The 21,933-nt window shown below is 40.4% G+C and overlaps 1 protein-coding gene across 3 annotated transcripts; it reads right to left on the reverse strand.

Moving 5' to 3' along the window:
- Nucleotides 1-2,733: 2,733 nt before the first annotated feature.
- On the reverse strand, nucleotides 2,734-20,386 carry st8sia5 (ST8 alpha-N-acetyl-neuraminide alpha-2,8-sialyltransferase 5). 3 transcript variants are annotated; one of them, XM_008282772.1, is made up of 9 exons: nucleotides 19,689-20,386; nucleotides 14,341-14,448; nucleotides 13,903-13,998; nucleotides 10,429-10,521; nucleotides 7,658-7,744; nucleotides 6,867-7,011; nucleotides 6,589-6,701; nucleotides 5,101-5,193; nucleotides 2,734-4,978 (listed from the first exon to the last, which is right to left on the reverse strand). In XM_008282772.1, the coding sequence occupies exons 1-9, from the start codon at nucleotides 19,832-19,834 to the stop codon at nucleotides 4,516-4,518; spliced, it is 1,344 nt and encodes a 447-aa protein (XP_008280994.1). In that variant the 5' UTR covers nucleotides 19,835-20,386; the 3' UTR covers nucleotides 2,734-4,515. The 3 variants fall into 3 exon arrangements, with proteins under 3 accessions (XP_008280994.1, XP_008280993.1, XP_008280992.1); XM_008282771.1 differs by lacking the exon at nucleotides 13,903-13,998 and having other exon boundaries at nucleotides 19,689-20,361; XM_008282770.1 differs by lacking the exon at nucleotides 13,903-13,998 and having other exon boundaries at nucleotides 7,658-7,819; nucleotides 19,689-20,361.
- Nucleotides 20,387-21,933: the final 1,547 nt, after the last annotated feature.

A 21,933-nucleotide genomic window follows, 5' to 3' on the forward strand; every position in this document is an offset into this window, starting at 1 on the left:
GATGAAACAAACTATATTGTGTGAGTTCAGGCGACGCTACTGGATGGATGTCATCAAAACTCACGTCAACTCTCTTCAGCTGATTTACAGAAAAGGTTCATTAACACATTCATTTTGAAATGCCATTCTTCAGAAACTGGATCACCGCAACATAAAAATAAAAATGTTAAATTTCCAAAATAACTTCAGAATTTTTCTTGGATTATTTGCTCAGAAAAAAAATCTTAAAATTAATTAATAATCAAATAAGTTCAGTAATAACATGGAATATGTACAAAAAAATGGATTTCAAGCATGGAAAAATCAGAAAAACAACCTATTTTTGTTTGTATGTATATGGCTTCTATCTTTAGCAAGTCTGAGTTCATTCCTCTGTCTCTTCTATCATGCTGGCATACACATCTGCACTTGACTATGAGCCAAATCATCCCATTAGCCTTATTGCTGCCATCTGACACCTGATCATGTAGGTATCAAGGGGAAGGGCAGAGTTTGGTCATATTGATCTTTCAACATCAGATTACCCAACTAAAGGATGACAGCAGAGTCAAACTTCATTTGACAGAATCATTCTCCCGACATAAAGACATACAGTATACATGTATAAAGACAAATGAAGATCCTGCCATAGCTGGTGGATCAGCAGGATGTTTTAGTTTTCCGTTGTATCTAACTGAGCTGTAGCGGAGTGTAAATAACGTCATGACACAACACTTACCTGAACTGACTTTTTCACATGTTTTTGTCTTGGAAGTCGAATCATAGCAGTTCAGGGAACCCATCAGTTATTAATATCCAGTTTTAGCATCTTCATTCACATCATGTTTCACCAGAATCCTGATTCAGCATCAGCTTTATTCTAAAATATAATAAAATACTCACTGTGTTCAGAAGCTCGTCATAGTTGTGTTTCCTGCTACATGATCTCAAGTAACGTCAGCTTCATTGTCAACAGTCTTTCAAATATTGTTTCAGCTGACAGTGAAAAAAAATTCTATCTTTAGTGTAAATAAATTAGACAAATTAGATATATCCCTCAAATGTTTGTGTAATATTTACCTAATTAGTTAAAAAATGTGCCAACTAACTACTTTAACAAGTTTAATCTGTGTATCCTTAAGTTTTAGCTAGCTGGTTGTCTCAACTGTTACTATTAGCAACATTTACCTCCCTAACAATTTAAACTGTTTAGCTAGCTAGCTATTTCAACACTTTATCCATTACTTTTAGCCAATTTCGCTATCAGTTGTAACTATTTTTGCATTTCATCATTTACCTTATTATTAATTTAACCTAATTATCAAAAAAAATCCAATTTCTTTTACTTTTAACTAACAAATAGATATATAGAACAATATAGAAAGTTTACTGAGCTGATCGCTTTTACTGCTCCACCATTATAATGGTGCTATATTGCTATAGCAACTTCTAGCTAAACACTGAAACTGTTTATGTAACTTAGCTAGATTAATTATGCATTTTAGTAGTTTATATGCTGCATTTCCCAAATTATTTCAAGTGCTACAAAAGTTTACTCTGTTGTATATAAATCTTAGCTAGCTACCAGTTTCAGCTGTTTGTCCATTAGCAACATTGACCTACCAAACAATTTAAACTATTTTGACTGTTTATCCATTAATTTTAACTGCTTCAACTGTTTATCTACACACCTTTTGCTAATTTCAACTGTTTATGAATTACATAATCTTCCTAATTGCTTTATTAAAAAAAAAAATCAACTTTCTGGTTTAAACGAACAGTTTAAGTTGTTTATCTAGAACCTTTAGCTAGCTCATTGCATTAGCCGCTGTGCCGACATTTAGCTTACTAGCTAAACTGTTTATTTAAATCTCGTCAACTCTTCATAGCTTTCAGCTTTTTATCCATTATTTTAGACTATTTAAATTGTTTGTCCAATTCTTTTTAGTTAACCAAGCTGTCAACTGCATTTGCATTAATTTTAAATGTTGTTAAACTGTTTATCTACATTGTACCCAGCTATCAATTTAAAAATTGTATTCTGCATTTTCGCTAATTGCTTCAACTTCCCTGCTTGCCGCCTCATTTCTCTTTTGTTCACAACACCTTGTTTAAACATGTGGAGTGATATATTTTCAACCAAATCTTCTTAATTTTTCAAAATTACCCGAGCAAAGCTCCTCCACAGTCTTCCTCTGTACCCTTTGGCTACATTAGTAACATATCTGTGATGCAAACACCCCTCTGTGAGAACAACTGTCTTAAATCCATCTTAAAAGAAACCCTTCATTCATAATGTAACTTCCATTTTAAAACTCCACTTGCGTCCCTGCTGGGTAAGCTGCTTGTTCAGTTGGGTTGCATATTGTGCTTGTGTGTGCATGTCTTACACTTAGTTTTAAGGTCAGTTTGGGGAAAACTTGCACCTGCAGCAGATGGGTGCAAGAGCAACCTTTTTGTGTCAAACGCTGCGCATACATCATTCTGGCCAGAAAACCCAGTTTAGTGTAACATCAGCAAAATATATTTTTGAGTGGAGGTGGACTCTAAGGAGCTAAATGGAGCAAACAAATCAAAACCTCACTCACCCCCAGCAAGCATACTATATGTGATGGCAGAAAAAACTAAACTATGTATAAATCAGGCAGTTTATTAATACCATTAGGCTTTCTGTGGCACATATACAGCAATGCATTCTTACACTCCCCCTCACACACACACACAATAATAATAATGAATCCATGAACATACAAGTGAGAAAATCCAAACAAGTTTATTTACAAACACAGTACCAGTATAAAGAAATGATCCAGAGTCAGTTAAGAAGCACTGTGTTATATATCACCTCCATTCATTACACAGACCAGTTCCTCTCCTTTCCCATTCTTAGTTCAGTTGCGACATACAACAATTTAGTGGTTAAGCCGAAAATTTTTGGTTTTCATATTTGTTCAACTCACATCTCTTGTGCATAAACACACAAAGAATACCTATAAACGATGAAAGAAACAGCATCTTATCATTCAAATGCAAAGAAACCTATGGACAAAGTGTGCGGTCGAGCGTGGACGGACGGAGGAGCGACGAAACGATAATTTACAATCTCTTAAAACCTTTTGCACCAAAAGAAACAGTATAAACCTACACAGCTTTTCAGTACTTAAATGCACAATGCCTCGCTTGAGTGCAAACTGAATGTTCACAGTCGAAAGTGGAAGGTAAAAATAATACAAAGTGTCGTAGCACTTCAAGCAGGGGCAGCGACCATCTTCACTCTTGCGATCAATTATGAATGAGAACTGCATTACATAACTCACTTGAATCTCTCCGTGAAAAGGTTCGTGTATACATCTCCAAAAGCACTGTGAGCTTCGATAGAGGCTTAAGTGTAAACATATTTCAGTGATCATTGAAGCAGGCACACACAACGCCAAGTATAAAGTCATGCAGAGCATTACGTGGTTATGAATGGAGCTTACACGGAGTAGTTCCAATAGAATATACGCTGAGAACTGCACATGGATTTCTATACCTTAGCAAGTCTTAAGTGTCCTTGAATTCAAGAGACAAACTAAGATTGTAGTTTGACGATGATGTATTTGTAGATGAGCAAAGCACACGGGTGCGTTGCAGATCGTACAGAGGGGTTTGATACCTCATAAGGCAATATGGCTTAAGACATGAATGACAGCGAGAGGCTGGGCTGCTCAACAGTGCTGTGTAGCTTTTACAAATCGGATGGCCTTTGCAAGTCAAACTTCTGTTGAGATGGTATCCATGTAAAATATTTATCAGGTTTTTGTCCAAAACCGTGACAAGCGTGCTCCGATATTTTTTTTCACCAGAAATATCAGAGGATTGTTTTTGAGTGGGAGAAAGTAGGCCGCTGAAAACAGGCCATTTCAATAGTAGTGTTTTTAAAATATTCACCCAGTGAATCTGGTGAATAGGAAATAGATTACAAAAGTAGACAATTGGATGTACAACTTTTTTCTTTTTTCTAAATATTAGCTCAATATCAAGGTTCAGGCTTTTGTCTCACACAAACATTAAAAGCTGCCACACCCACAGAGTGTCCGAGATAAAGAGAGAAGAAGAAGAAGAGAGAGAGAAGGGGGATGAGGGGGCACAAAGACTCCCACTGCAGCCCCGTTTCAGCGTAAATATCTGTGCAATCGAGTAGAAAACAACACCTCTGTACAGCAGAGCCACTAGAAAACTTCACAGAAACAACATCACTATGAAGACCACTTTTCACATTAAAAACAAGCATCCTATGGTCAGAGTCACAGGTAACCATAGTGATTTGACTGGCTAAGTAAACAACTTAAGGTACACGTTGAAAAGAGAAACATGTTGGCAATTAAAGCAAGCAATCTTCAACATGTCGTTGAAATAATGGGAGCAGAAGAAGTGTGTGCTCCCAAGGCCAATGCTCTGTTTAACGAGGGAGGAGGAAATAGTGAACTGAACGGAAATGCAACACAAAAAACTAAAAAAGGTAAAATGCTGCGCTCACACATTAATGCAGACAGATCACGTGCACTGCCCCGTGTGCACGTTGAGGATGCCACGTGTATGCATGTGAATGAAGTTGAAAATTTCGTGGGGCATGGCGTGAAATCCGGGTCGCGGCTTGACGTTGTCGTAGTAGTGGTGAGTGATGAAGATGCCGGAGGGGTTCATGGGGAACGCCCAGAAACCGTAGAGGTGGACCTCCTCGCACATCTCCAAGGCGGCGGTCACGAGCATCAGGCCGCTGCTGAGCCGCTTGGCCCGGACGCCCTGCACGGCCCAGAAACGCTGCACGTTCAGCAGGTACTGCGGGTGGAAGAAGAACACGCCTCTCTGGGAGTCGAAGTCGTCCAGCATGTACTTGACCCTGAAAGAAACGTCGGTGTTGCGGGTGTTGTAGAAGGCCGGTAGCACCACGGAGGAGTTCTCGTAGTTCTGGAGAACTTCGTAAAACGGTCGCCGCCATTTCTCCAGCTTCTGAAATCTGCAGAGAAAATGAAACTGATGATAAAAGCCAAAAAAAAAAAGAGAGGAGAAGACCAGAGGAAGAAGCAGAGTGAGAGACAAAGAGATACGACTTCTTGTTCAGACCCATATTTACAGTACCTCTCAGTAATAATGCTCGGATTTATTGTCACCAGATCTGTTTTAGTGCCAACATCTGCTGAGTACTTGTCATTAATGGGTGGAATGTTGCATCTGCAAAAAGGGAAAATATCAGTTCACTGGAGTTCAAGTTTCATTTTATTTAGGCTTGACATGTTGCTGGTGAAACCTAATGAAGAGCTGCACGATAATCACAGAAAGGTTGTGGTCTGAAGTGGGACAAAAAGATCAAACATAATTGGCTGCTGCTAAACCTGAGCGCTGGTTATTCAATAGCTTGGCACCAAAACTAGACATGCAAAGGTGCCATTTTTAGATTTTTCTTGTTGAAGCTGTGTTCACATTGAGTTACAGAAAGACCTTCGAGGCTGGTTTGTCTTGTTAGCATTTCCAAAACCAAGAGCTAAAGTGTCAAGATCTGACCAGACAGTGAGTTTGTCTGCTGTCACGAGTAGCTTAACCAAACCAAGTGGTATACGGCTGATGGGTGTCATCGTTAATTATTCATAGATTACATTAAAAAAGCATTAAAACTTTTAAAACAACCCAATTACTGCAGGAAGGCTGCTCATCACAGTGTAGGGTATCACTGGCTGCTCTGTATTGGGATATTAATAATCTAACACTCCAGCTATTTAAAATAGTGTTACATTCAACAAACACACACAGTAGCTGAAAATTTAAACAGTAAAGCAAACATCCAAGCTCGTACTCACTTTAGCCTCTTTGTGTTAGTAAAATATCTTGTATGTGTTCATCAAGGACAGATCTGAGGCACTAACAAAGGACTCCCACTGAAATATTCATATATTTCATGTTCTTGTTAAAATAAATTCAGCATTGGCCTTTACCTTGCATCTAAGTCTTCTATTAAGATTTACTTTTCAGACTTCTTTTCAGGATTTTTAACCTTTACTCGATAGCGAGGAGACACACTGCGTATCCGCATGCTCACGGCAAATGTGCCCATTTGGTAAGCACTTGAACCACTTAGCTTTCAGAGCGTCCCTGTACCTCATTATTTTGTCATGGCTTCTGAACCAGGTCGTGACAAACTGCCAGCAGCAGAAGTCGCTTCATGCGGTAAATTGGCAGTCACCCTGGCTAGAAATGAGAAGCTAACTTTTGTGTACCTCAGTGGGAAATCAATGATCTGCTGTTTCAAAAATTGCCAAAAACTGTTGACAAGTTAAGGTTTAGCAGCAGCCAACTCACAAATAGAAAACTGCTCAATCAAAAAAAAAAAAGCTCAGGTGAGATGTTGAGCAAGTGTTTTTTGCGAGTGCATGTTGTGCTTTATTATTACGACTAAGTCCAAGTTTTATTACTTGTTAACTGAGGACAGTACAAGTAAAATGGCACCATTCTATTCCGCTAAATTGATTTATAATCATTCTAAACATGTATAATCTTAAACCACAATCTAATCGTGATTATCACTATGCAGCCCCTCACATAGCAAAGACTGAAAGATTGTATCTTGCATACCTAAAAACAAAATCTGCTGAGTCAATTTCCTTTCCACATTTGCTGTTCTTGATGATACCACCATTTCCAATTACAGCACATTTCTTGTACTGTGATTTGGAATATGGCATATCCTGGATGAAGCAGACATGATGCGTTAGTGTCACACAGGCAGCAGAGAAAAAACAAATAGATCAAATCACCAGGTTTGGAAAAAAAAATGTCACACCGACGGTTGAATGCAAGCAGCAGAGAGTCAGGAGCAAAAGAAACCCTGATAAAAGAGGTGATGAACTCACATCTGGGAACATCTTAAAGACCTCGGTGGTAATAGGGAGGATACCACTGGTGTCCACCTCGTACCTAAGCTTGGTCCCTGCAGGAGTGTTCCTCTTGGTGGTGAACAGAAAGGACGGAGCATTACAGCAGCGAGACAGAGACATCCTGCCGGGAAGAAAAGCAAAATGTTAGTTTCATTGTAGAAGAAAGCATCTCAGCATCAAGACCAAAACCAGGTTAAACTGTATATTTGACTGACGTCTGTTTAGTCCTAATTATTTGGTGTTCCTATGTAACATATAATCTAACTTTTTATTACATGTTTTTGTTTTCTGTTGGTTTTATTGAAACATGTTGAGCAGCACTGAAATGGTGAGCAATCTGAAGCACACTGGAGTCATCATAAAGCATTATTTTTATGTTTTATATACCATATGGTCATAAACACATACACACTCCTTTTGTTTTGATATTTACAGAAAAAAAAAGTCCAGTATTTTATTCTACCAGATGAAACAACAGCATAAATCCTTTTTCACTGAATGACAATTTGCATAAAAAGCACTGTCAACACTAGTCATAGATAAAGAGCATTTGTTTTATTTCAATCACAAACTGGACCTTAAGCAGAAGCAATGCATAACTTTCCATTGAGAAAAGTCTGTCTATACGAATTTCCAAATAAAATCAGGAGACACAACCCCAGACATAAAGAGACAGAGATATACAGTCTGAAAATCAGAGCTATTTTTTGTACCAGTCTAGACGTTTAGATGTAAAAGTCTCCTGAGTCAGAGTGAGTAATGCTTACTTAAAGTTGCTGGTCTCCTCCTTGTTCTGCTCCCACCTACACACCTGCAGGTTCCGCCACCTCTCAAACAGCTCTGAGGTTTTCACCCTGGCAGACAGGCAGAGAGACTTGTGGAATGAGGGAGGACACCCATGGCCATGATTTTTCCGATTAACCATGTTTCTACAGGGGTAGTAAATTGAAGAAATGTTGTAAAAGAAAAACACTCAGGAACACAAGCACACAAAGGGGGTGGGGGAGAGACAGAAATTGCAGTGAGGACCCGGTGGCAGCCCTACTGATGCCACTTGATCTAGACTTGTTCGCAGAGAGGCAGCGGCTTCATCAAGCTTGTCTGAAATAGCCGTCCTTGAACTGACATTTCCTTTGAGATGGACCGGGTGATAGGATTTGCAGTGGGAGGCAGCCCCGCATCTTTATTTTGCTGTCTGGCAGAGTGTCAGCAGCTGTTCTGTGCCACAGCCAGAGTGGCTCAAGGCCCCTTCGTCAAGAGCCCGGAACGCATTTAACGATAAAGTTCAACAGCCTTAGGGATGCCATCAAAAGGTCACTGGACAATGTTCATACTCATACAAGAAGAAAGATGCTGCTCAGATTTGCCGTTAGCACAATTGGCTCATTGAGCGTCATGAATCTGGCCAGTAATGTACTGCATGATGTGTAAATGTGTTATTTATAGGGTGCTGCAGTGAAAAAGATCATAAAAGATGAGAGCAACAGCTCAGCTGTCAAGTGTTGGCAGAATTATGGATTCTATGAGCCGTCTGCATTGTTGAACGGTTCTCTTTCAGTTCTACTTCAGGCTCCCTTCATTTTTTTTGGAAAATGAAGTAGTCAGCTTGCTCTTTATTGTTTGTTGTGAAACTCATGGATGGTCAGAACATCGATTTCACTCAGCAGTTCTTCATCTCTTTAACAGGCAGAGTTACTAATTGATGGAAAAATGTGTGCAATCAAATGCACCACATCAATATGACCTGACAAACACACTTTAGAAACTGTATAAAATTCATTTAAATAATGATATAAATATATGTGACTTGAATGTTTTCTCTGTAATCTGTATAAATATTAAATTGTAACTCATCCCTATTTTTTGTCAGTTGTCATTATAAATCAACAGGTTCACTACTTTTGGTCGAAATTGAAATAACAATTATGGGTGGGAAATTTGTGTAAACATTCATGGTCCCTAGAGGATCAATCATCACACTTGTTGTGCTCCTCTGTCCTCTAACACATCTGTGATTTTGAGTAAAATGTCTCAAGAGCTACTGGATGAGTCGCCATGAAATCTCCCGCCATCATTACCAACATTTTTATTTGTCCAAAACTTTGTTTACTGATCAAATACCTGCTAATGACCATCACTTTCAGCAGGACTTAATATTTTGTGCACAGACTGCATTAAGAAGATGGACACAGTCACCATTATGTCACCCACTGATTTGCTGACTAATGTTTAAGTCTTTCAAAACCAGACGTAAGGAATGTGTGGTAACTAATGTGAGGAAACTACACACACCCCTACAGTGGTGACCTGTCAATCACAAAGTAGCCTAAATCATATCCTGTTTTATCGTCCTTTGTTTTTTTTCCAAATGCGACCACAGCTTGCTAAATGAACATCAAGCTGTATTGTCTTGGAAGAAGTGATTGAGACCATACACTAATGAAGAAAGTGTTTATTGAGGTAATAAGTCAAGTCAGAAGTTCGGTCATTTTTTCATAGACTTCTAAACAATCTGACTTCATTTTCAAGCAGAGCAGTCGCCCCCTGCTGGCTGTTAAAAGAATGCAGGTTAAAGGCCCTTCTGCATTGACTTCACCTTTCTTACTTTTTCAGACAACTCAAGCCCCCAGCCACATGATGAACTCAAAGAGGTGGTGCAAACTAGCTAAAGGTATTTTTGAAAGTATTTTTTAACAATTTTCACAGGAACAGTTTTTAAGACTGAAGAGGTTAAAACTCCAGCGACACCTGCTGTTTTAAAAGGTGCTTTAGTGTCAGAACAACATGCTTGGGCTTGCAGTCTTTATCGGGGTCATTCGCAAGCTGAGACACATTGGTTCGACAATAATGTGGTTCTTCATGCTGTAGGTGTTGCTGGAGTGCTGACCTCTTTAGACATCTTCCTTTCTCCTCTGCGGAAAGTAACTGAAGCTGTGCCAGAAATCACTGTTCTGCATCTATGGAATTGTAAAGGCTTGCAATTATTTTAGTTACTCTTTGGAAATATGATGATTATTCATATTGGTTTCCACAGAGCTGCCTGATATTCGCTGTCATGGTCTGCTGTCGTGTTGTCTCCAGTTTACCATCCCTTGTGCCTCTTTTGTTTTTCTGTTGACGTGTTGTCCCTGATGGGCAATGCTGCCTCCCTGCTCCTGCACTGCATCTACCCCGGATTTCCATCAAGTCTTCGCCAGATTGCATCTGATCCTCAAAGCCTCCTAGTCTTTTTATTCTTACTGATGGTGGTTTGTCTGACAACAGTCTCTTCAGGCTTCAGGTAATCTACCTGCCAGCCAGTCTGCCTACACGCTCTGCCTCACTCCACCGCTACCATCCGCCCACTCTGCCAGCTGCACAGCTCCCACCGGCCTCCCTCTGAGGACTCATTACAGAGTCTGAGTACTGCACTTTCTCTTAACCACCAACATTTACTTTATTTCAAAAACTACCTACCTGACAGATGATTGAGGATCACCTTAAGGGGAGGGAGGGGGTAAAAACACAGGGTTTGGATGTATTTTAAATAAACACTCACATTGTCAGGACTTTGACGTCCATAATCTCCTGTCTGAGCTCCCTGCATGCAGTAGAGTTGTACTCAAAGGAGCCATCATAGTTTTCCAGATACCTGGAGGGATAAACACAGTCATCCTCTGCCTGCACCTCCTCACACACAAGAGAATCAACAGAATTATCAACAAACTGTGGAGATAAAAATGCAATATATATTCAAAACAGTGTGTTTAAAGGGCACAGTAAAAGCAAAAAAATACTGCATAATTACTATAAAATGTCTATGGTTTGACTTTATGAAATAGTAAAATATCAGTGTAGCATTGTGGGATGACAAATGACAGAAGTGATGTAACTGATTTTAGGCGTCACAAACAGGAGAGTAACATACTGTTTACTGGACACTTGCACCAGATTCTGTTACATCTTAGTCTAAACCAATGTGAGACGCTAAGTGAGAAAGAGAAATAGTACCTCTCATATTTTCATGTCTATAACTAGTTATGATGAGAACTTGCATGTGTAATATTCGGGGTTTTAAATGTGTATTTATGCTGTGTATTAATTTAGAAGAGAAACAGAAAACAGTTTGAAAGGGGAAAAGGAGCGTTAATTCCAGTGCATAGCTTGTTAAAATGGTGGATCAGATGTAGTGTCTGGTGGATATGGACATGAAAGTGCTTTTTTTTCGTGAGCATACAGTTAAGTACTCTATGTCGACTGTGCTGGCTGCGGTAACATGACATTTTGAGATTTACTCATATTTTGGTAAACATAAACACAAACACCAGTGAGCATGCAAACGAGCAATCATACAAAATGATATTTGGAACTTAATTTCATCTTACTAGAGCTGTAGAATCTAAAGAAATCCATTTAGGACAAATGCAAAACAATTATTACATTGAAATGGCAACATGAACCAAAAAGTACACAAAATAATGTCTTTGGTGTGGTGGTGTGGCTTCGGCGGATTGAACAAAATGGTTCTGCAGAGAAAGCTGAAGGGATTCATGCCGGTTGTGCAATTTAAACCAAGATGTCACTTAGTTGCCATTTGCTCATGCACTGATGCACATTTCTTGCAGCGCAGCATTTTATTTTTTTTAAGAAAACATGTGGTCTGGTTAAAATGTGTGTGTATTTGGGATGGAGTGGGGGTGGTCAGGATGGAAGCTGAAAAGAGAGGAAAAGGAAAACCACCAGTGCAACGTGGTTTGTTCCTGTTTTCTGAAGTGCAACCATGTTAGGGAGAGGAAGGGATTTTTAATTAGGAATAAAATGTGTTTAATTTTCACAACTGTGCTTTGCTTAAACGTTACTTGACATGCTTGTGGAGCAGTTTGAACTTGGAGTTTGGGATGTAAATTAAGATTTGGAGCTTCTGTTTATGTATTGTGTATTCAAATGAGGTATTTCAACTTTTTAAAGGAGAAATATTACATTGTTCCACTTATTTCCTTCAATCTTGTTAGTATTGTTGCTGCTGTGTCCTTATGTCAGCTAATAATGACTGTCTTTAGATCCAGTGACACGAATTTATGTGCATGTAATTGTGCTTCTTTACTGCATTTTAGCACGTCACAGATAAACGTAAAGTCTTTAAAGCAGTAAACTCAATCCACTGTGGCGGCTGTTCAGCAAAAGTGATTTAAATCCAGATTCAATTCTGTGTCTTTTGCCTAATCGGTGCTTCAGAACATTTCAACTTTATTTCAGTTCCACACATATTACATTTTTGAATGTGCTTTTATATTTATTTTTTAAATCTGGGTTATTTAAACCAAGGTCTTACTTAAAGAGAAATCAAAGTCAAGAGTCTATATTGGAAAACTGTCACAGAAAGGTGCTACAACACATTTAATTAAAAGTCAAATATTAACTAAAATGGAAGATAGAGTTGTAAAATGTTAACTATTTGTGGCCACGCCTAAAACTGTCTCTTCATATTATGACATTTAAATACCTTTGGTTTTGTGATTCCATCTAAATAATGATTAAATGTTTGCTTCAGATCTTCTCTTCAGCTTGCAAATTCAACCTTGCTCCAACAGCACCACAGACGTGGCGATAAATAGGCACTAAATGCACATCAAGGTTTCCAAATGATCCAGTTGTAAATAGTCTCTCCCCCAGAGGTTTGATCTCTTTATCTCTGATCCATAATTTTCCTGTTAGTTTTGGGCAGCGGGCCACAGAACTGACTGACTCATCTCTTTCTGGCTCCATTTAACCAAACTTGTTTTGTATAAATAATGATCCTTCGAGCATCTTTTGAGGGGAAACGTTTCCTGCTGCTGCACTGTAGGAACGTTGCTTTTCTTTATAGCTTTAATTAAAATCACTGATGTCTGAAGTAATCTGTTTACAACTATCGTCCTTCTGGGCAACATCTAAATTATAGAAAGCTCTTAAGATTGTAATGAATATCTTTTATTGTCTAGGAACTGTAATGGGACTTGGCGGCAACGGCGATGTGTATTTATTAGGATGAATGTTGGTATTTTTCAAGAGATGTGGAGTGTGGCGTCTTGAAAGATGGATAAAATTGAAACATATTACCTGTGGCTGTGAAGGAAAATGAGGTGAGTTTAAAAAGGAAACGGTAATAAAAAAAAGAACACAACGAGCAATACGATGGAGAGATGCATAGAAAGGAACAAGATGCTGGGATGAAACTGTACAAATAAGGAACGATGAAACTGGTTGTCTACATCCACCTGATGATGCAGTGTATTTCTGAGGTTCTACTGAGAGGACCGTCGGTCTTACAGAATGTGTCGGACACACTGAATAGGGCTGTTGGTTCTTGTTTTAGCTAAGATGATGAAACCTTTGCAAGTGTTCTCTGTTCAGTTCTAAAAGCAAGACAATCGTTCGTGAGATGAATTTCATCTCTTGGTTTTCAATGCTGGTTCAAAACCAATCCAGGATGAGAAAGAGGAACCAGCATTTCTTTTTTTCATCTACTGCTCAGTGAAAATATGAAATTGGAGCTTTGGAGAAAAAATCTGGCACCTTCCTGTCTTCTTGTAACAAGGAAAGTAAAGTGGAAAAGGGGGGTAAATCCAGGTCGCAGAGAGAGACAATGCAGATGTGAGAAGGGGGAGATAGGGGGAGCAGAGAGAAGTGCCCACACTATGTACATGGCATACACACAGAGCTGTGCAGAACACATGAGACACAGGTTGAGGAGGACAAGGCATTTGGAGATGGGTGCTGAATGGGACACAGAGGTAACAAGGAGAAGCCAGTACATCAACAGGAGACCGTGGTTCAACCAGCTTCTGAAGGGGGAAGGGGGGAGAGGGAGAGGGGGATGGGGTTTAAGGGTCTGAGGTCGAGGTGGACGGGATCAGACAACATGCAAGAGCAAATCTGAAGTGCAACCACCACTGAAAAAATATGAGAGTTTATACCTTTCAGACTAATGAAAAAGAAAGAGGCATTCTTGGGTTTCTGTGAAAAGACTAAAAATGCCTTCAAACTGGCCTACCTTTGAGAGCGTTTTTTTTTCTTCTTAATATCGGCTAGGCAGGGTGTGTTTATTACGGAGAGCTGTGAATCTGGCTGAAAATTCTGACGGAAACATCTGTCAACATGCAGACAGGTTAAGTTAGAGTTAAATGTGTGATATAGTCCTGTGACATCACCACCCCTGCTAACCTCCTAAACCTGCAGACGTCAAAACAAGTAGAGAAGAAAATGTGTCAATGTGCTGCGGCTTGTGTTTCTTTCTACAGCATCTGAGGAGACTCGTGGGCGTCTCCGCGGCCCAGTCCAACGCATGCAGGGCTGGGTCGTCACTATGATGGATTTGTGTTCTCTTTCATTCTTTATCTTTCTCTCACTCTCTGTCTCTCTCACTCTCTCTCTCTCTCTCACACTCTCTTTTCTCAGAGGTGTTGTGCAGTCAGTCACGCTGGAAAGGTACCTTTTCCTTCCATTTCTGGCAGGCTTCAGAGATCCATCATCCGAGAAATTAACGGGACCGGTCCAATTTCCTGTCTCGTCCCCTTTGAGTCGGCTAAACTGTTGCGCACTAGTAAGAAAATGAGTCAGTTTATTTGGGATTTCTTTGTCCTTCTTCTGCAAACACAAGCCCACACGTTCGCTCACAAAGCCATAATTGCACATTCACACGATCACACGTACACAAGATACATGAAGGGGGACCAGCTTTTTTGGCTCAAGAAAAACAGTCAGAGTATGACACCAAACATGGTTAGAATGATATTTTTAGTTCATGACACCATGGTTTTGAATGGTTAATTTATGTTCTGCTGGGCTGCTGCCACTATTCTGATTCAAGCATTCACACTTTGCAACGTTGGCGTGCGTAAGTGTTAGACTTGTAAGTCGATATATTAAAGTCACAGTGATTTAAGCGAGGAACAATTATGTGCCAACTTGCTGCAAATGTCGAATTACATCTGAGAAAGAGATGCCAACAGATTTGCTAAGAGTACTGTATAAAGTTGCCAAATTCGACCATCTTCTCAGCCTGATTAAAGAGATTTGCACGTAATGATCAGTTTCCTCAATATGTCAACATCGCTCAGCCTGTGAGAACAATACGTCTGAAAACCTAACCCAGCTCAGTGAGGAATCTTCATTTAGAGACGAACTCTGTGTCTACCAACAGCCTACTATGGATTGCAGGATCTAGTGTTTTTGGCTTCACCTATATGAGCAACTTAAACTGAAGTTGTGTCAGTTTCAGCTGAATAGACTTGATGGTCACAGAGGAGGAATTTGGTGCAGATGCTTCTTAACCCTCACAACATTAGGATGTTATAAACGTCCCTTGAATAAACCAGTTACTTCTAGAGCAGCGCTGTCTCTCAAAAAGTACATTTCTATACAACTAAACTGCATTCTCAATTATGTTTTAAGGGATTAGACACTTATGTATTGAGCATTTGTTTGTTTTGTATCATAAGTACATTTCAGATCAGCATATTTTTACCTTTTGTTATATTGCTTTCCAGCTAGCATCAATATGCGAAATGGAAAAAGACTTATCACCCAGAAAGTGGGAAAGAAGATTTCAAAATTTTGCAAAAGGGTTATATTTAAACCCAAACCACATTTTTTCCAAGCATACTAAAGTAATTTTGGTGCCAAAGCTTAGCCGAGCTTCTAAGATGTACGTATCGTTGTGAAAATGTGGTTTTGGTGTCTAAAGCTAACCAGGAATGAAAACTAAAGTCTAGTCGTCCCTTCCTGGACACAAAGCCTGGCCGTCTGGGTGAAGGTTCTTGCTGCAGACTTACGCTGCTATCCTGCTAACATTGAACTTCTTCAAACTAGAGTGTTTCTCACTACGTCACAGTTTTAGCTTTCAGGATGAAAATGTGTTTCTTTCTAAATGTAATTAACAATGCAGTGTAGTTGTATAGAAACATCATTCTAGTGAAGCAGTGTTCCAGAGATATGGAGCCTGTTGACAATAATTTAATGATTTCCTCAAGAGAGAACAAGGACATTTTTGCATAATATCAAGATGTATGCCATTTTTAACTACAGGAAAATACTATTCAATATTCTACATTTTTGTTGTTTCCAATAAATCCAATGAAAAGACCAAAACAATTAAAGCGTAACTCCGTCTATCAGTGAGTTCCCTAACTCGTCTGTGGCCTTCAGCTCAAGTGTCCGCTGGCTCCGTTTGAAGATGTAAGAATCTAAACAAAAATGTGCTTTCATTTCAAAAAGTGTGATTTCCTAAAGCTGCTGGCACTGTTGTTTTTAGCAAATGTCACTCACACAGGAGGAAATGGTCTATTTTCATTTGCAGATTTGGTGCATTTCCCAGAATGGTGTCTGTGGAGTTCAATTCAGAATGAAGGAAGGTGTCAGCCAATGAAACAGTGTTTTACCTTTTTTTTTTTTTTTGATAAATACTGCAGTCTATAGCACGGAGGAATATGATATATAAGGCTTTAGATACAGTGGTTTTGGTCTTTTCAAAAGATTTGTTATCAGATTTATTCTTTGAACATATTAAAATCGGAGTCTAATCTTGATTTGCGAGCAGACTAATCACATTCCATATGTCCAAATATCCGTGGGCGTGCAACTTCTCCAGTTATCTGCCTGATTATCATGCAAGTATTCATGTGTGACTCATCTCTGCGAGCGCTCTGTGGGTGTATGTCAGCGGGGAGACCGAACCCAAAGAGCCTTTCTGGGTGCATTATGTGATCGAGCATTCATCACCGTGTCAATACTGATGTGCAGGCACATTTGGCTTCTCTGAGTGCCACTTCAACATCTCCATAATACTCAGAAAGCGGCTGCAGAAGTGAACACACCGAAATCAGAGAGACGGTTTGTGCCTTCGCTTTAGAGTGTGTGCCTGAAATAGGAAAAGAGCTAATCAAAGCAGCACAATTTAGTTACCCACAGATCTTAGTCATCACCAAAACATGCCTCCTATTCAGGCTTGATTTTAATCCAAAATGCATCAGGTTGGTTAATATAAGTCAATATATAACATTATATAATACTGATGTTTTCCAAAATTGCAGCGACCAATAAAACCTTCAATCTCGTGTCATGACTGACTCAGAGCAGGTTCAAATTCAGACATTAGGAGCCCATTTATCTCCTGTTGACTCAATTAAGAGCACAGTTGAGACAGTAATCTAAGCATTAGTAGACAAACGACATGCACATAGTTCCTCTGCAGCACTAATGTGCACTGATTCTACCCTCAGGCTCGCCAGGCGATGGGACTGGAAAGTAGGAAGGACTTTAATACTAATAGATTATGTGACTTGGGTTTTTTAGGGAAGGTTGGGCGCAATCGATCCAGACGGCCATCCGTCCAGGCGAATTTCCTCTAACAATTAAGACGGGTAAGTAGTTTATTGTTTGTACCGAAACAAGAAAGTCAACCACTGTCTATTTGGTCTCCCTAATCGCTTTGTAACTTCCTCTCTGTATTAAATTTTAAAATGTTATAAGTGCTGTGATTTGCTGCGACAGCCAGTACATTTATGTGCAGCTCTGTCAACAGCCTGATGAAAACCCGCTTACATAATGTATGAAGAGGGGTTCAGGAGCAGAGTCACATGTGCATGAATTGACATCAATTTCGATAACTGAATAACTGCTTTTCATCATTTATCGAGCAGATAATTGCTTGTTCCAGTTTCTGACATGTGAGGATCAGCGCCTTTCTTTCATATCACTGTAAATTGAATCAAGAGTGTTGATTAGAAAAACACTTTAACATGTTTCTAATGTGTTTACACTGCAGGTTTGATTAAATAATAGAGTGTCAAACTGATAATATAGAGAATTGTAATTTGCAGTCAAATTTGCACTTGATATTGGACAATTATGAACCAACCTGCAGCCTTTCTATAGCTGAGGGTATTTTTAGACATCGCCCGCTTCAAGTCAAGCAGAGTTGAAAGTTAATTTGTCTTCCTACACAGAAGTGTGTCACTCACTGTGATGGTTTAATAAGCCTCCTGCCATTTTACAATCCTACAACCTCCACAGTTTCATCCTGATGTCAGCGAGGTGGTCCGCGAGGGAACAGAGCTTCATCAAGCACAACGATGACCCCAGTGAGCGTCTTAATACATTTAAAGCAGGAACCTTTGGGCGAGTTGGTGTAAGAGTGATGCTCTAAACTGCTAATCCCTGAGCTTTCACTCCGTAAGCACCCAAATGTCTCCTCTGCAGCCGTGCAAGCCGACACGCCTCAGGTAATTTACTGAGTTGTTGTTTTTTTTTTCTCCTGTGAAGCCCCCAAAGCGCATTAGTGCAATAATACAAATGCTGCTGACGTGTTCTCAGGCCTGGGTGTTCGTGGGGGGAAGGAGGCTGGGTGTGGTCGGACCCATGTGGACTCCTGAGTGTTGACGCTCGGGGAGATTTCATAAGATGACGTCTTCTCTCTCTGTTACGCACACACACACACACACACTTGCAAACACATTCAGTTTTATCACTCCCTTGCAGTCTCTCACTGTCTCCCTCCTCTCTCTCTCTCTCTCTCTCCCCCGTCTCCCCCACTTGCACTGAGGTGTGTGTGCAGACAGACTGTAGCAAAATGGCTGCCGCTGTGCCCACTTGGTTGTGTGGCTTGTTCCCCTCTCTCTCTCTCTCTCTCTCTCTCTCCCAGGCTGAGGAGTAAAGTCAGGGCACAGGCGAGGAGAGGTGTGTTCGTGTGTGTGTGTGTGTGTCGGGTCTGAATTCATGCATCTCGCTGCAGAGGTCAGGATGCCATGAATCCAATTTGAGTATCATCAGACCAGCCCAGCAGGGTGGCAGGGGGGGAGAGGAGGGGGGGAGGTAGCTGTGGGGAGCTTTCAGATTGTAGCACATGTATGTTTGCTTTGACATAAGCATATATGTGCTGTCTGTTAAGTATCTGGAGGTGGGGTTTTTTTTTTTCAGAATTTGTTTTTGTCCTTTTTTGGAGTGACATTCGTCTTTTTTCTTTTAAACCACCTAAAGATCAAACATCCCAGCTTCTCAGCATCTGCTCGTCTCGCACTGAATTTTTCATAGAATTGAGAGGGAAGCGGCCTGCAGTTTAGCAAATAAATGGACTTGAAAGTGGGCTACCCAAAAATACTGTTGCAGAGAGCTCTTATGAATATTACAAAACGTGGCTCTGCAGTGGCTGTGCACTAGTGTGGTGAATATGATTTATTTAACAGGGATCGGTAAGAAATACACATCATCTTTAACATGTTGCTGTCAGTAATCATCATCATCAGCTCCAGGAGCTTTAGTGTGCATTAGGATAATCTGATGCCTCTGTAAGATGTAGGCTAGGACCAGTCAAGAACGCTGAAACGGAAAAACCAAACAAAGATCTTTGGAAAAAGAAAGGGAAAAACATTACCATACACAGCTGAGGTGCTGTGTATGGTGTGAATGTGATGCTTCATTTTCAGAAAATATCAAAAAAATAAATCCAAATGGAGATTGTTTTACTATGCCACTGGGAAAAAAAGATGGATGGTTAATTGCTTTTGTTCTTTCCAGCCACTAAAGCTTGTTTTCCCCATGCGTCCTGACATGTGCTTCATCCAGACTACTCCCATTTATACTGGACAGTTTTAACAGTTTATCATTCATATGTTACCTTTCACCATTCAGTCATTTATTAGAATCAATGAATTCATGCGGTTTAGGGCTGAATATTAACCTTACAGCAGTGTGTAGCCTGTAACTCTGACATTAACATGGAGGCCTGCGCCCTAATTGCTTGTTAATGAGGATTGAGGTAAGAAAAAAAAAATCAACACTTACCTCTTGATGTAGTTTTTTCCATAGAGAATCTGTTGCAAAAGTGTGACGAGTCCAAATGCGCAAATAAATATGAAACAAAGAGACCTATTGCCGAGTATATCTTTACCCGACGATGGGTCGGAGTATCCCATCCTTCGGCGCAGCATCCAGGGCTGACGGTGACACCCGCTTAGGTGTCTCTCTGCGCTGCATTCAGGACCAGGATCGCAGGTGTCTTGTACCCGCTGGACTGGACACCGTCCATCACCTTTCTAGGCTATTTTACTGCTGTCTTAACGCACCATCACTGTTGGTGGATGATGCTGAGCATCGCAATGTATCGCTTATTTATCGCCCCTGCACCCAATTCCAAAATTATATGTTTAAATATTTTTGCAAAAAAAAAGCATTAAATATCCCGAAGCAGACTCTTGATTTCTATCTGTTTTCGCGCTACTCGCCTCGACGACATGCAGTCGCTCGATCGGATGCAAGCAATGCAGATGGTCCAAAATTACGCGCTCCCTGTCTGCGATAAAAACCTCAAATCTTGACTCAAGCAAAGCAAAGGCGTCGACGCAAAGCGCGATTTATGTCTTTAAATTACCGATGGCAGCTGCACAAGATTTTTTTTTTGCAGGTTAAAAAAACCAAAACAACCACACACATCCCTCATGCTTCATCTCCAATCTGAGCAAAGCTGCGTGACTGAAATGCAGAAGCAGGAGGATGCGCCTTTTCTCAGCCTGGCAGCCGGGGGCGCGCCGCGTTTCATTCAGATGCTCCTTACTCAGCCAAAACCCAAGGTCATGGTCTGCTTTTCAAGGATGCACCTGCAACACCCACGACATCCACAACCGAGCAAATCACCTGATCAGAAGCTGCCACTAAACTGGAGAGATTATCCAAGAACGAGCGTTTTCACTGTAATCTCCTCAGATTTGACATGGCTGCTGCACCACCGCTAATGAGCTTGTTTTTGCAGTATCACTGGTTCCTGTAGGTGGTTTCATGTTCCAGCATTTGCCTCTATGCTCTCTCTGTCGTTTTATCACTCATTGGAGTTGCAGACAAACGCTTTTAAACAATATTTCTCAGCCTGCTCTGTGATTTTATTTGAAGTTAAGTATGATGGAGGTGGAATTTTTCAGCCGCAACATTTCACAAACCTGATGTCATGACTCAGAACAAAACCCTTGAAATCGATAAGTGGCTCTCTCTCCTGCACTAATAACTGCATTAGTGCTGTTGATTTCTACCACAGTCCACATCTACGGCTGTTGGATTATGTCATTAAAGTCTCTCTGAGGCATTCTGGGCTGCTCAGCTGTATGTATTTAAATGTACACGCTGCAGATGTGAAGACAGATGTTTGAACCGGGGGCTGCCAGGTGGAGCGGTGGTTCGCACTGTTGCCTTGCAGCAAGAAGGTCACCAGTTCACATCCCAGTTTCTGCATGGACTTTACATGTTCTCCCCGTACAGCGTGGGTTCTCTCCAGGTTCTCTGGCTTCCTCCCACAGTCCAAAAACATGTTGAGGTTAATTAGTGATTCTAGATTGTCTGTAGGTGTGAATGTGGGTGTGCGTGGTTGTCTGTCTCTAAGTGTAGCCCTGTGATAGACTGGTGACCTGTCCAGGGTGTCCCCTGCCTTCACCCTGAGTCAGCTGGGATAGACTCCAGCCCCCTGCAACCCCAGTGAGGATTAAGCGGTGTATAGATAATGGATGGGTGGATGTTTGAACCGGACGTGTTGACTCTTGATCTTGAAACACTGGGGACTCAATCAAATCTTTTAATTTTAACCTGATAATCGTACCATTTTCATGTTATTTCAGACTAAAATTAATAGAAAATGTCAGACATTGTGCTCTTCAGATCATCCTACATTCCACAATAATGTCACAGTGAGTGCTGGATCACTAGACTACTGGTTCTCAAACTGGTCACCTTGAAGTTCGTCTTAATTCACTATTTACAGCTAGAATCATATTTAAAAGTGAGCCTGGCGACAAAAATGTCTGTGGACAAGAGTTGCTGGTTTTAGCTACCAGCTGTAGTGAGATTTGTCTATTTTATGGTTTATTTATGCTCAGTAATCTGGGTGACCGATCCTTTATATAGTCCAGGAGAATAGATGCAGGTGCTTGTGAAGGGGAAACATTCACCTATAAACTGTTCCCTTTATAGCCTTTGCAAGTGCAATAACAAGTTATCTTCATAAATTTTCTGTCCAATTCTACACACAGTGTGTCCTACAATCTGG

Source organism: Stegastes partitus, unplaced genomic scaffold (genome assembly GCF_000690725.1).
Source record: "Stegastes partitus isolate 25-593 unplaced genomic scaffold, Stegastes_partitus-1.0.2 Scaffold285, whole genome shotgun sequence".
Lineage (NCBI taxonomy): Eukaryota > Metazoa > Chordata > Actinopteri > Pomacentridae > Stegastes > Stegastes partitus.

What these genes read in the sequence shown, in the direction of transcription:
- st8sia5 (XM_008282772.1), bottom strand. Translation starts at nt 19,834, where the DNA reads ATGCTGCGCCGAAGGATGGGATACTCCGACCCATCGTCGGGTAAAGAT. An exon ending in GCCAGAAATGGAAGGAAAAG is followed by an intron (nt 13,999 to 14,340) that starts GTACCTTTCCAG and finishes GCATGTTGACAG; the next exon opens with ATGTTTCCGTCAGAATTTTC. An exon ending in GAGGAGACCAGCAACTTTAA is followed by an intron (nt 7,012 to 7,657) that starts GTAAGCATTACT and finishes TCTTCCCGGCAG; the next exon opens with GATGTCTCTGTCTCGCTGCT.